Source organism: Sprattus sprattus, assembly GCF_963457725.1.
Source record: "Sprattus sprattus genome assembly, chromosome: 19".
NCBI classification, from domain to species: domain Eukaryota; kingdom Metazoa; phylum Chordata; class Actinopteri; order Clupeiformes; family Clupeidae; genus Sprattus; species Sprattus sprattus.
In genome coordinates, this window is record NC_137917.1 from 23874856 (window position 1) to 23888594 (window position 13739).

At 41.9% G+C, this 13739-nt stretch overlaps 2 protein-coding genes across 2 annotated transcripts in view; one reads left to right on the forward strand and one right to left on the reverse strand.

The window, feature by feature from the left end:
- The window catches only part of pear1 (platelet endothelial aggregation receptor 1), a 41647-nt gene extending 35033 nt beyond the window's left edge, over window positions 1-6614 (reverse strand). The window contains exon 1 of the mRNA XM_080858225.1: window positions 6406-6614. The gene's annotated coding sequence lies outside the window, so the exon portion shown is untranslated. The remainder of the gene's footprint in view (window positions 1-6405) is intronic.
- Window positions 6615-8374: 1760 nt separating this feature from the next.
- Window positions 8375-12407, forward strand: gpatch4 (G patch domain containing 4). Its single transcript, XM_080858656.1, has 7 exons — window positions 8375-8592; window positions 8685-8758; window positions 8960-9052; window positions 9198-9317; window positions 9951-10066; window positions 10179-10229; window positions 10618-12407. Exons 1-7 carry the CDS (start codon window positions 8514-8516, stop codon window positions 11588-11590), a joined length of 1506 nt encoding a protein of 501 aa, XP_080714782.1. The 5' UTR covers window positions 8375-8513; the 3' UTR covers window positions 11591-12407.
- The last annotated feature ends 1332 nt before the right edge of the window (window positions 12408-13739 follow it).

Below are 13739 nucleotides of genomic sequence, written 5' to 3' on the forward strand. Positions count from 1 at the left end.
TGTTTCAGTCAAGCAATTAATGCATTTAAAACATGGGCCTAATATGGACATATGATATAACACAACATGTGGAAAAGATATAACGCAGCAGAATTAAAAAGATGTGGAAAATGTGGAAAAGATATAACGCAACAGAATTAAAACATGGGCCCAATGTGGAAAATATATAACGCAACAGAATTAAAACATGTGCCCAATGTGGAAAAGATTTAACGCAACAGAATTAAAACATTGGCCCAATGCGGAAAATATATAACGCAACAGAACATTTCCTCTCCTCTCTGCACTCCTAAGTAAACTCTGAAACGTCTGCACAGAAAACCAGCTGAACATTAAGGAGGGGGGGTAGGGTTAGGTTTGGGGGGGGGGGGGGGGGGGGGGTTGGGGGGGTGTTGTGTGAGTGTGTGAGAGTGTGTGAGCTGAACGTTCCCTCTCATTTCAGGTCCGAAAGCTTTGCAATTTTCACTTTTGTGGGGTCTACTCAGGAGGCAGGGTGCGGAATCAGAACACACGGTTCGTTCCCAGTCCCAACAGGACCCAAAGGAGCCCCGTTGCATGCCTGCCTGTAATCCCCAGCACTGTAGTATGGAACTCAGGCTCCTCTGCACGCTGATAGGCAGATCATTGGCCTCGCATGTCAAGTGATGGGACATTTTGCGATATACGTACATGTTGGCATGTCACTGGTTTAATATTGCTTTGTCTGACATCTGAAAACTCTATAGAAACATAGAGTAGGGGGGGGGGAAATAAAACTATAGAAACAGTGAGTACGGGGGGTGAAAATACAACTCCAGTGGAAACATCTGGTTCGAGTGAAAAACACTTTCTTGGCTGGTAAGTTTATTAGAAGCCCTTAATACAGCCTGAAACTCATTTAAGCTGTTTGTCATGCTTGAGTGTGTTTTTATTTGTTTGTTTTTTTCTGTTATTGCTTTTTTATTGCACCGTGTCTATGCCGTGCTTCCTGTTTGCAGTATAGCAAAGGTATCTCCCACGTGAACCTACCTTAGAAGCTGCTCAATTTTGCCACAGAATAGCTAAACCAAACAGAATAGCCAAACCCAACAGAATAGCCAGACCCAACAGAATAGCCAAACCCAACAGCACAGCCAAACCCAACAACAGAATAGCCAAACCCAACTCTATAGCCAAACCAAACAGAATAGCCAAACCCAACAGAATAGCCAAACCCAAGTCTATAGCCAAACCCAACTCTATAGACAAACCCTTCTCAATAGCCAAACCCTTCGCAATAGCAAAACCCAACAGAATAGCCAAACCCCTCAGAGAAGTGTAATAACACAATGCTCTATTGCGGGCGCATATGAAAACTGATACTGAGCTCTTAAAGCATTTCTGCGCATACGATCACTTCACATATATTCAAGATTGAGGGGTTAATTTCTTTCTTTGTTTTTGACACGCGCCCAATTTGATTAGGATGTGTCATCCCTGCTAAGCCTTAGATGTGCGTTTATCAGTGGAGGGTTTTTGAGGGGAACGAGGGTGAGCACTTCTAGGGGCATGGGGAGTGTCTCTCGTACCATACAGTATCAGTCCCCTCTCCCACTTTATAGAAACTCCAGCCCTGGCCAGTAAATTCTTCCCCCGTTAAACCCTGCTGATTTACAGGCCTGACTTCCTACGGTGTGCTGCTTTTCTGGAGGGTGAGTAGGAAACCTGTTGCTGATTAATGCGACCGTTTTATCACATTTTTTTTTTACATGGGCAAAAATATGACCAGATGTGGCGTAATCAACACATCTGGGAAGAAGAAGGTATGCTTAAAAAAAAAGAAAAAACACTTGGTGCAATTTGTCTAACCTGAAGGTGACTTCTCAGAAGGGTTCCAAACGTTTGTCCCTGTTGACTCCAATAGGGCTTTAAAACTCTAGCCTGCTCTTCATGCGTTAAGCAAGAGAATAGCAGGTAGGGATATAAGCGTGCACCTCAACTGCAGTTGTATAACCGACCACGCCAGGGTCACAAGTTCAACTTTCAGAGAACAGAGGGGCCGCAACAATGTGTTATCATTGTCCACGGTGAGTAGCTATGGATACCAGAGTTTCCATAGCATAACCAGGACGGCGGGAGATTAAATGTACGTCTTTTAGCTCCAGCCGGTTGTGATGTGACTTCTCTGCCTTAGACTACACTCAGGTGTCAGTGATTCAGAGAAAAATTACTTAAAGGCTGTTCCTGTGTGAGTGTGTGTGAGTGTGTGTGAGCAGAGTGGCTTCTCTAGGTTTCCTAGATCCATCAGACTGTACCTCCTCACAGACAAAAATAACAGGAAGGCAGTAGAAGGGGGCAACAGTGCTACCAGCCAGATGCTACGCTACAGAGGATGTCCTGGGCAAAACACAGAAGGGAGGGGCAGAAAAAAGAATGGCCAGGAACCTGTCATGTTTGGGGGGGCTCAGCCCCAACCAGAGAGGAAAAGTCAGGAGAAGAATGGCCATTTCCCCCAATTAGTCTAAAATAAATAGATAGTAACAATCGCTCAGTGTAGAAATACTACATATATGCTATATAAACATACATGTTTACAATGACATTATAAATATATAACCAATGTACAGCTAACCCTTTTAGTCCAGGCCTTTTCCAAATGACCTTTTCCTTAGTCTGAAATAAATATATAATAGCAATTGCTCAGTTTATGCACAGCGTCAGAATATGCTTTATAAATATAAATGTTTATAATGACACTATAAATATATTACCATTGTACAGATAACCCTTTCATTCAAGGTTTTTTCATACAGTCCTTTTGCTTAGTCTGACATAAATATAATAACAATTGCTCTGTGTATGCCCAGCGTAAGAATACTACATATATGCTATATAAACATAAATGTTTATAATGACACTATAAACATATTACCAATGTACAGCTAACCCTTTAGTCTGAAATAAATATATAATAACAATTGCTCAGTGTATGCCCAGCGTAAGAATACTACATATATGCTATATAAACATAAATGTTTAAAATGACACTATAAACATAATACCAATGTACAGCTAACCCTATCAGTCCAGGCCTTTTCCTAATGACCACAATAAATCTGAAATGACCCAGTCACCAAAAAAACAATTGCACTTCTCATTTCTCTTTCTCCTCTCTGTCGCTGGCAGGCTGCACCAGGGACCTTACTGGGACACACAATGGGGAACCAATAGGAAACATCTTGACAGAAAATCCAGGTCTACATCCCATTGTCCCTTTCCTCTGACCAGTAAACAGAAGCTAGGTGAAAATCCATGAACCCAACACACACACATATATACACACATGCACATATAAACGCACACACATTCACGTTTTTATATACTGTATAGCCGAATATTCCAACTGCATTTTACCGGAATTGTGTGTATTTACTCGTTTTCCATCTCAATCTTGCCTATTGTTTTGGAAAGAGACGATGAGACTTTTCCACTCTTTGTTTCCCCTCACACTGACTGTGTGTGTGTGTGTGTGTGTGTGTGTGTGTGTGTGTGTGTGTGTGTGTGTTGTGTGTGTGTGTGTGTGTGTCTGCTTGTGTGTGTGTCTCTGTTTGTGTGTGTGTCTCTAACCCTCACACACTGGCTGACTCTCACTTTTTGATTTCCTGCTCTGGAAAATGGAAACATCAGAGACCTAGGGAGGATAGTATTAAAAAAAACAATCTCCATGATTTAGCATTGAAGTGTCAAGGTGCAACAATGCTTAGGGAGAGTATCATGTGGTTTTGATGTCGAAAATGACTTCATCACCCATGGCCAGAGCAACAAAAAGCAGACCTCTGCCAACACGGCTTTGGTCAATCCGTTAAGAAAACAAGAAGAGAGAAAACTATAATCTTGTGCTGACTGTTATTCCCTTAAATATGAAAAACAAAAAAGAGATACAGTGTTTTTTACCACACGAAATATAAGGTTTCTCAGGGTTCCAGTAAAGAGAGTGGAGACGCAGCCTGGACTTGGCGGCACCCATGCATGCATGCGCACACATTTTAATTGCAGATGTCTCCAGTGCACCCCGCAAGAGCCTGTCCAATGAGAAAACACCCCGCAAGAACCCGTCCAATGAGAAAACACAAGCAAATGGCAGGAAAGACCCTCGCCACAGTACAAGTACCATGCGGTCGCTCCATCCCCCCGTCCCACCATTCCCCTCGCCACACTGTCTTTGTAAACGTTTACTTCAGCACGGGTCCTGCCAGAAGCTGCTGGGCCAGCCTGTGTGCCGCAGCGAGATGGAGGACAGCGAGAGAGAGAGAGGGAGGAAGAGAGGGAGAGAGAGAGAGGGAGAAAGAGAGAGGGAGAGAGAGAGAGAGGGAGAGAGAGAGAGAGAGAGAGAGAGAGAGAGAGAGAGGAAAAATGAGAGTGACAGAGAGGGGAGAAAGAGAGAGGGGGGGAGAGAGAGAAGAAAAAGAAGGAAGAAAGTGGAGCAAAACAAAACCCCCGAACTCCACGGCCTGACTGCAGGCGGATCTGGTCTAAATGATGTGCATGGCTGCTGCACACATGTGTTTCAAAGGCTTACATAAGCACGTGGCAGGAATATTAAATACTGCCCCTTGTCTGTTAAGTACACCACAGAATAACGTTTTCAGTCTGTTTTCTCCTCAGAGTGGCCCATAGGGGGGAAAAAACAGATTTTACGTTCTGTTTGCTTAAGATACAATCAATGGCACTTTAATATCCATGAGTTATTTCCCCTCAGAGGACAATTCCCTGTCCATTTCTTGATGGAAAGAAGATTTTAATAGCACCTATAGAGAACACACTGAATATATACAGAGAACAACAAAGCACTTGTATCCATACATTTTAAAACTTTTTCTAACACTGACATTATGTATTTTAAAACTGATAATTGTCCTTCTTTTTATTAAAGCTCCGGATCTCAGATAGCGGTCCAATGCATCTCCGAGGCAAAAGAGAAGTCATCGCAGGATACGTATGTGACCTTCTTCTGGAGGGCACGACAGTTAGATGCTTTTGGGTTGAAACTGCTCACTATGTGAAGCACTTATGATATGTTATCACCTCCTTCCAAGACCACGGCTGTTTTACGGGCTGTCAATGAGGGGATCTAATTCCTCAGACGTATTCATTCACAAGCTTACCCTACTGACATACATAATTTGGTGTGTTGACAGCGCCAAAATGATTTCATAGTTCAAAGAACTGTAAAGTGTTGGCAGCATACGCACAAGCACCATTCTTGACTTGGCTTTGAGAGGCACACTTGTTACAACTGTTTAAGAAGTCCATTATCAGTTTACCTTATGGGATTTTTATCGCACAGGTTCACACATAAACCCACTCCTGCTGTGTAGCAAATACCTCATTATTGAAGGAAAGTCTGGAGGAAAGACACTTAAACCTGCAGTGGAGGAATACATCTCAGCTCTATTTGAACACAGGAGAGTTCTTGTTGAGAAACTGATCACGCTTCAAGACAATGAAACATTTTCAAGACAATGAAATTTGAATATGAAGTAGGGCTGCATATATTTCCTGCTCTAATATAGCCTACACACCAAAGGCAGTGATGTTTGCAAAAGACAATATTTTGATGTTTGTTAGAAGATTATCCCAGACAGCAAACTGTAACTGCACTGTGACAAACTGGTTCTGTTCCAGTGAGTTTGGGGCTGGCTTTCACAAACAGGAACCATCAAAGTGACTCACACAGAGAACTAGCTCATGGCAACCTCCTTGCCACTTTACTGCCACAGGTACGCCTGATCTATCAAACACGCTGGTCTCCCTAAAGGCCTGAAGGTCAGTTAACTGTACATAAAAAAACAGCTTTCCAAAACATTGAGTAGAACTGAAGGCTTTCCATAGCTGAGGCACAACAATAGACCAATGTCCACCCATGTCCTGTCATCCTAAACTGGATCACTTCCAAGAGATCAGACTCAAACTGATACGGTTTATCAGAATGACTATGGCACATGCAGACAGACATAAGCTAATTGCAGTATTTCTTAAGCAGTACTTAATGCTTGGGGAATTTTATGCCAAAAAATTAAACATTAGTGATTTTTCATCTCATGGTGCATTATTTCAAAGTAGCTCATAGTAGGGAAATATGACACTCTATTACTGAGGATTTGCACCTCTGTTTAAGGTTAAGAAATACCAGCAATTTACAAATCATCTGGATACTGAGAAACATCAATGTGGACAAAGTGCAAAATGAAAGTGCTTTCATAGTTAGGATGCTACCTACCGTTATGCTTAAAGACAATACAATAATAAGAAGAAGACGAAGAAGAAGAAGAAGAAGAAGGAGAAGATGAAGAAGAAGAAGAAGAAGAAGAAGAAGAAGAAGAAGAAGATGAAAGTGTGAACAACAGAAATAGTTGTAGAAGTGATACTCATAAAAAGAAGCCTTACCTTTACAAAGAGCATTTGCTTACAGCTTACTCTCCGTAGCGTTTTGTTTCCGTCCCTTCGATGGAATTTATAGACGACTTGTCTTGATAGAGACACTTTGTTGCGTTGTAGTAATTAATAACAATCCAAAGCAATTCCGAATGCCATCATCGAAAGATGGAGATACGAGCGCTCAGAGAAGACTTTCACAAATACGTTTGCGAAGTAACTTTTTAGTTTGGCAGTTGTCTCCCGGCGCCAAGGGGGAGTGAAATAGTGGCAGGAAAGATGTTTGGGGAGAACGCCTCCTCCACTTTTCCAAAATAAGTTTCTCCTAGGTTTTCACCTCATATACAGTCCTTCGGTTACTTACTAAATCCGAATGAACCCACTTTTGTATATGATGGGTGGCCACACAGAGAATATTCACTTTGCTTGTTGTATAACCTAAATCTTGGGTAAATTAAATACAAATAAAAGGCAAAGATTAAAGTATGCATTAAGGCTTTTGCCTTCTTTGCTTTCAATGTGTCAGCTGAATAAGAATGGCATTCGGTAAAGGACATTTTTCAGTTGACAAACACATTTTGCGTTTGTAACTTGTGGTCACCTTATGTGTTGTGAATAAGAAGAATGGTTATTTTTTGCGCATTAAAGTAACCCTATTAGACTATTCAGTGTATAGGATGAAATAATACAATTCTTAGTCAAGGACATTCTCTCTCAAGATAAACAACCCTCAAAGATCACTGAATGGGGAATAACAGGTTTAGAAAAAACAATGCAGATTTCATTCATATGATTTTTGTTGCCAACAAGTGTGAAATTCTGTTGGCTATAGCACTACGGTAGAAAAAAAATGGGCATGTTTAGTTGGACGTCGTGACAGAGGTAGAAGGGTTTCCGGATTAATAGGCAAACGCTGATAAGAGGCATCAGGAAACGTTTTTCCTGTCATGGACTGGCATAGATAGACATTCGACTGTGTGTCTCCAGCTGTGGGTAGGCCTACAGCAATAGGAAAAAACGGAGACATAAGAAAATATAGTTTGCAACCTAATGAGAGCCTCAATTAGTGCCGGCAATTTTTTCGTAAATCTTGCCTATTCAAATAGGCCCAAATTGTAAATAGGCTATAGCTTGTATACAAGTACGAATGGTTTCTAGGTTTTCATGAAGAATCACTAGTATTGGAGTAAATTCTGAGCAGAAAGGGTTTATACGAGCCATGGAATTGATACCCTATTAAAAATAAACGGAGAGCCTATCATTTTAAGGCAAACTTGCCATATTTCTTTCATTGTTGCACCTTTTTAAAGAATTGGCTAAGTGTTGGATAACAAAATTCTAAAACTGTAACAACTTGTTTTAGTGTAACAGTGCAGTTTTCCTCTGTTTTCTTCACGAAAGCCAGCTTCGGCCCCGCGTATTTGTTTGCCCTAAAAAAAAACTAGGCTACTTCGCCAAAATGTAGGCATTCTGAAAAAGCCCTATTTGGGGGTTTGACAGAACGACATCTAGTGGCGAGTTTGCAGTTCTACAGTAGGCCTATTCTATACAGCTGGAAACACCTTTGTGTTTGCCTTGTGTGATTTGAAGATGTTGTTTTTTCATATCGATTATGCCATGATTTCGGGGTTAAACTGAATTTAATATATTAACATTAAGTATGCTCGGTCTTTATCATAATAGCTGCTGTTCATCTGAAATAGCTGGCGTCCCTCTGTATGTCGGTGGTTACACCAGAGTAGCCTAACCTTCAGTTGCCTAACGGGCCTAAGCTTGCGAAAAAACCGACTTTTTTGTAGTTAGCTACTTTAGGCCTATATCGATAAAGATAAGTAGATGACTATTCTTCTATCATCAACACTGTAAATAAAGATGCGCTATGAACATGTGACACTTTGAATTTGGGGAGGGACTTGTCGCGATGACGACACATTGAAAATCTCATACACACATCCGGTGTCATGTCTGCGCCGGTAACAAACTCGTGCATTGACTGAAGCCTCTTGAGTCACACATGGACCATGGATTAACTTTTAATGTGTTGCGGAAGAGTGACAGGTTCTGGATTCGAGTCTGTTATTGGACTATTTATTAATTGTTAAACCGAGGTGTTTTAAAGCATGGCAGAGGCAATATCGGAGAAAAGTCGTGTGCGCACGTTTGCAGAGCAGCAAATGCTTCGCCATGGTTGGCAACCAGGTAGCACCGGCTAGCATACCCTACAGCTAAAACACATAATATCTCAACTAATCTCTTCCACAAGAGGTAACCATTTCTTGTTTACCTTGTAGGGAAAGGTTTGGGACGCAACGAAGATGGAATGTCTGAACCCATCAAAGTCAGAGTGAAATGCGGCAAAGGAGGGGTTTGTATTAACGCCTTGACATTTTAATGTTTCTTAAAAAGCTAAATGCTGTAAACTTCAGGATCTAAATCTAAATCGCTTTCTACGCTCACTAGATTAAACATTTTTAAAGAATACGGACTTAGTTAGACCCTGTAACTCACGTGGTTTGTAACCAACAAACCTCTGTCACTTCTAACCTTCTTACCTCAATCTTTACAGGTTGGCCACAACCTAGGCGAACAGTTTACCTTCAAATGGTGGGACCATGTTTTCAATAAGGCTTCCTCAAATTTGTCTGTTGAATCTGGTCAGGTATGGATCTTTATCCAGAGTTCACCTTTTACCTTCCTCTACTTCAACTTATCACTTTGCATGTCCACTTTTGTTTTTGAAATGGTTGCACTATCTTTCATTTGTAATTTTATTTGCTTTGTGTTTTGTTTGGAATGTGGGTCAGGATGGGATTACAGTGAAGAAGGTGAACGATGATGATGAAGAGGAGAAGGGGATGATCTCCAACAAGCGCCCGCGTCAGGCGATGCTGTCCAAAGACAAGGCGTACGGATGCTTCGTGAAGGTACAGCAACACTGGTGGTGGACTAGGCTTCTAGGGAGATGGTTGAAGACTGAGAGACACATCCACTTGATGGATTTACTTTTGGTGTGAAGTTTATGACTTGATATATCATTATCAACTTTGTTTATTGTTGCTGCCAAGTAGGGTGCAGTTTAAACCATATTGTAGATTAGTGGGGCAGATAACTGTGACACTCGTTCAAAAGTGGATACCAGCTTGATAGGACTACTTAAGTGAACCACATTGCAGATAATATTTTTAAAGTGAAACTTTGATAAGTGTGTATTTGTGTGCTGTTATTATGTACTGTCTGTCAGTGCACTGACATCCTGGTATAGGCTAGGTGCACGAAATACTCAGTGTGGGCTGTTTGTTTCCTGTTTAGCCAGGTGAATCTGAACCTGCCGCTATTCTGAATGTAATTAGCGTCTACACGGACCTGGTTGGGTGTTGCACCTAGTGAATCAGCATTACGATATAGAAGGACGTGTAGACACTAATTACATTCAGAATAGTGGCAGGTTCAGATACACCTGGCTAAACAGGAAACAAACAGCCCACACTGAGTATTTCGTGCACCTAGCCTATTCACTCATTTGAAGCCTAAAAACGTGATTTTGTTATTTTTCTTAGTCTGCTACTCTTCTGAGTGGGGAACCGCAGCCTGAGCAGAGAGCATTAAGTTCAGATGACAGCAGTGACTCTGAGGATGATGATGACCGCAAACTTGACCTCTCCTCTGCCGCCCAGTAAGACATGGAGTCTGGGACAGCATCATTGGGATAGCTCAGAGTGCTTGATATTTCACTTGGCAACAACCATGCAGTCATTCTCACATGATGTTTCTCTTTCCTTTTATAGCTTGACTGATGCTGAACTGCTGAAAGTATGTGGAGGAAGGACCGCTCACAAGTAAGGTTCAGCCACTGTGTGGTTGTATTCCTACTGACAAGACTGCTTTAAAGTTGTTGTTATTCTACAAGTTATGACAGTTTATTAATTGTTGACTTGATAAAGAGTGAGAAGAGGTGTCATGGAGTCACATATTTGTACATATAAGAGTGTTGGGCCATGTGAAAACAAAGCCATGAAAGAAGTAGGCCTACTTAATTTAGTCACAGATGCACATCAGCATGTACTGTAATAGATTACAAATAAGAAATAAGAAGCAGGATGTTATTTTTAATGACAGTGTGGCATCTAAGGCCTGGCGTGTGCTTTTGCCTGGCGTGTGCTTTTGCCTGGCGTGTGCTTTTGCCTGGCGTGTGCTTTTGCTCACTTCTCCACCACTTTTCCACAGGGGAGCCAGACACGGTCTAACCATGAATGCCAAACTGGCCAGACTGGAGCAGCAAGAGCAGGAGTTCATGGCTAAGTACGGCAAGAAGGCAACAGCAGGGGCCCCTTGCACCGAGGCCCCTACCTTCCCAGCGACCCAGAGCGCGAGCAATGAAGACAGTACCCCTCAAAAGACCAAGAGCAAGAAGGAGAAGAAAAAGAGGAGCGAGGTGGAAGAAGTCCAGGACAGTGTTGTCCTAGAGATTCCTGACATCCCTGATGAAGGCAAAAAGCAGAAGAGGAAGAAAAAGAAGAGTTCCACGGAGCAAACGGACACAGATGCAGGGGAAGCTCCTGTGGAAGACCAGCAGAGCGACGACGCCGAGTCAAAGAAGAAGAAGAAGAAAAAGAAACGCTCGCGTACCCAGGAAACGGAGGAAACAAACGGGAAGGTGTGCGGGGAGGACTTCAAAGACGACGTCACCATTGTGTCAGCGGAAGAGCCTATAGCCGATCAGTCTGCAGCCACAGATGTTGACTTTCAAAAGACTTCAAAGAAAAAGCGCTCAAAGAAGAGCTTATCAGGGGTAGCAAATGTTGTAGCCTCTGTAGCAAGTGGACATCATACAGACACGGTAAATGGGTGCGAAGAAGAATGTGAGGTCATAGCAGAAGTGAAGGAAGAATGTCCTGTACCCCAGCAGGAACTCGTAGATGTGGGCCCCAAAAAGACGAAGAAGAAAAAGAAGAAGTCGTCCTCAAAGAGTAAAGAGGATATTCCCACACTCCACGAGGAACGGACGCAGAATGAGGAGAGGACGGCCGGAGAGGAGGTGCCAGGTGTCACAGAAGGAGAGGAGAGAACGAGTGGAAAGAGCAAAGCCAAGAAAAGGAAAGCGTGTAAAGATAATGAAAATGGGTTAACCGATGGCGACTCCACTACGATGAAAAAAAGAAAAAAGGGGAAGAGGAAAGATGGCCAAACTTGCGAGTGACTGCTGATCACTGATCAATAGCTCTGATTAATAGATCTTACTCTTGCTGTTGCCACCGTGCATTAACAGATGGATTTGGGTTGACTGTGTGCCAATCAATGGCTTCCATCAAGGCCTTTTATGGTGAAGAGGGGAAGGTGCCAGTCATGGACTATTTTATCTCTCGTAATTTGTACAGATGACTGGACTGTTCTCACTGCCGTGTTGCTAGGTATGATTTGGCGAATGATCACTTGAAAAATATCTATTAATCCCTTGTCCTACTTAAGTCCCAGGTATTAAGATGTTATAAACTACTTACTCCTGTAAACTAAATGTAACACATGGAGTTAGTGGTCTGATGAAGGCCTCCACACCATATTAGTGTCTTTGAGAAACTGCCTTACTCCTATGGATGAATTTCTAAGAAAAATATGAATTTTAGTGCTTATTGTCAGGCTAACTCATGAAAGCAAACCGTTTTTCCCTGGTCCAGGGAAACTTATTCATAGGAAGTAGTCCACTTCCTGTTAGTCCTATTTGAGTATACTTGTAAACTGAATCCCAGTGCAGAATATCAAATTTGCATCTTTTATTATGAAGTTGGTGTGATACTTTGCTTACATAGCAGAAGTTGATAATAGAATTACACACAAAGAAAATTCACTGCACATTATCTTTGCAAATGTTTAAAATCCAACATCTCTGTATTCAGACAGGCCATATGGCAGCCTCCATCTCACAGATGAATCTGTTTTGCTTATAACACGGCTCGTCCTTCCAGCTCTTGAAGTGGTCAGTGCTTGGCATTGCTACCACACAATAATAATACCCCATACTAATCCAGTATCTGAAAGAATGAAGAATCAATTAAAATACATTGTAAAAGTTAGACAGGTCTGTGGGGCTCATTTATTTTTGCTATTTGAAAGACTGAGTAAGCAACACGCTCCTCTGGCCTGTGTGTGCGCTGTATCAACCTGCCTTATGACTTACAGCACACTCACTGCCTAGAGTGTGTTCACTGTATCTCACTGCCTTATGACTTAAAGTGCACTGTACCTCTCTAATTTATGACTTACCTTCTAGTGTGTGCACTGTATCTCTGTCTTATGACGTACAGCACACTCACTGCCTTATGTCTTACAGAACACTGTATCTCTAATTTATTACGTACCCTCTAGTGTGTTCACTGTATCTCACTGCCTTATGACTTACTCACTAGTGTGTTCACTGTATCTCACTGCCTTATGACTTACCCACTAGTGTCACTGTATCTCACTGCCTTATGACTTACCCACTAGTGTCACTATCTCACTGCCTTACGACTTACCCACTAGTGTGTTCACTGTATCTCACTGCCTTATGACTTACCCACTAGTGTCACTGTATCTCACTGCCTTACGACTTACCCACTAGTGTGTTCACTGTATCTCACTGCCTTATGACTTACTCACTAGTGTGTTCACTGTATCTCACTGCCTTACGACTTACCCACTAGTGTGTTCACTGTATCTCACTGCCTTATGACTTACTCACTAGTGTGTTCACTGTATCTCACTGCCTTATGACTTACCCACTAGTGAGTTCACTGCCATTCACCCACTGCCATTTGCCTTTAATTTTGCTCAATCCAATCCAGTATCCATAGTTCTCATAGAAAAAGGTTGTGTGATTATTGATGAAGCCCTAAGCAATAGGATATGAAATCAATGACAGAAGTGGAGGGTGAAATACATTCAAATTCAACATAAGTTGTGCTTCTACTAAGGAATTTTACATCTTTATGAGCACATGTTCAAATTGCTATGAATTAATTTCTTTAAATTAATTTATAGAATAACTTCTCTTTTCTGCCTTACCTGTTCCTCTGCTGTGTCTATGGTCACCAGATGAGCCCCCATCTTTGCACAATCAGCTTTACTCTCCTCCCATGACTTCAAGCGGCTCCAATCTTCGTAGTGAGTAATGAAGTAACAGCTTGATTGATAGTATTTCCATCCTTCTTTGCAATATCCACGACACTTCCTTTCTGTGGTTTAAAGGGACAAAGAAAAGTTGGAGAAATTGATCACACTGAACCCTTTTAGAGAGGCGTGTCATTTGAAGACGGCTTCATTTTTGTATACCTTGCATTGCGTTATCTGTGACTGGACAGAAATGACCAACT

Coding starts and splice junctions, on each gene's coding strand:
- gpatch4 (XM_080858656.1), top strand. CDS start 8,514: ATGGCAGAGGCAATATCGGAGAAAAGTCGTGTGCGCACGTTTGCAGAG. Junction 8,593..8,684: donor TCGCCATGGTTGGCAACCAG/GTAGCACCGGCT, acceptor TTTACCTTGTAG/GGAAAGGTTTGGGACGCAAC. Junction 8,759..8,959: donor TGAAATGCGGCAAAGGAGGG/GTTTGTATTAAC, acceptor CAATCTTTACAG/GTTGGCCACAACCTAGGCGA.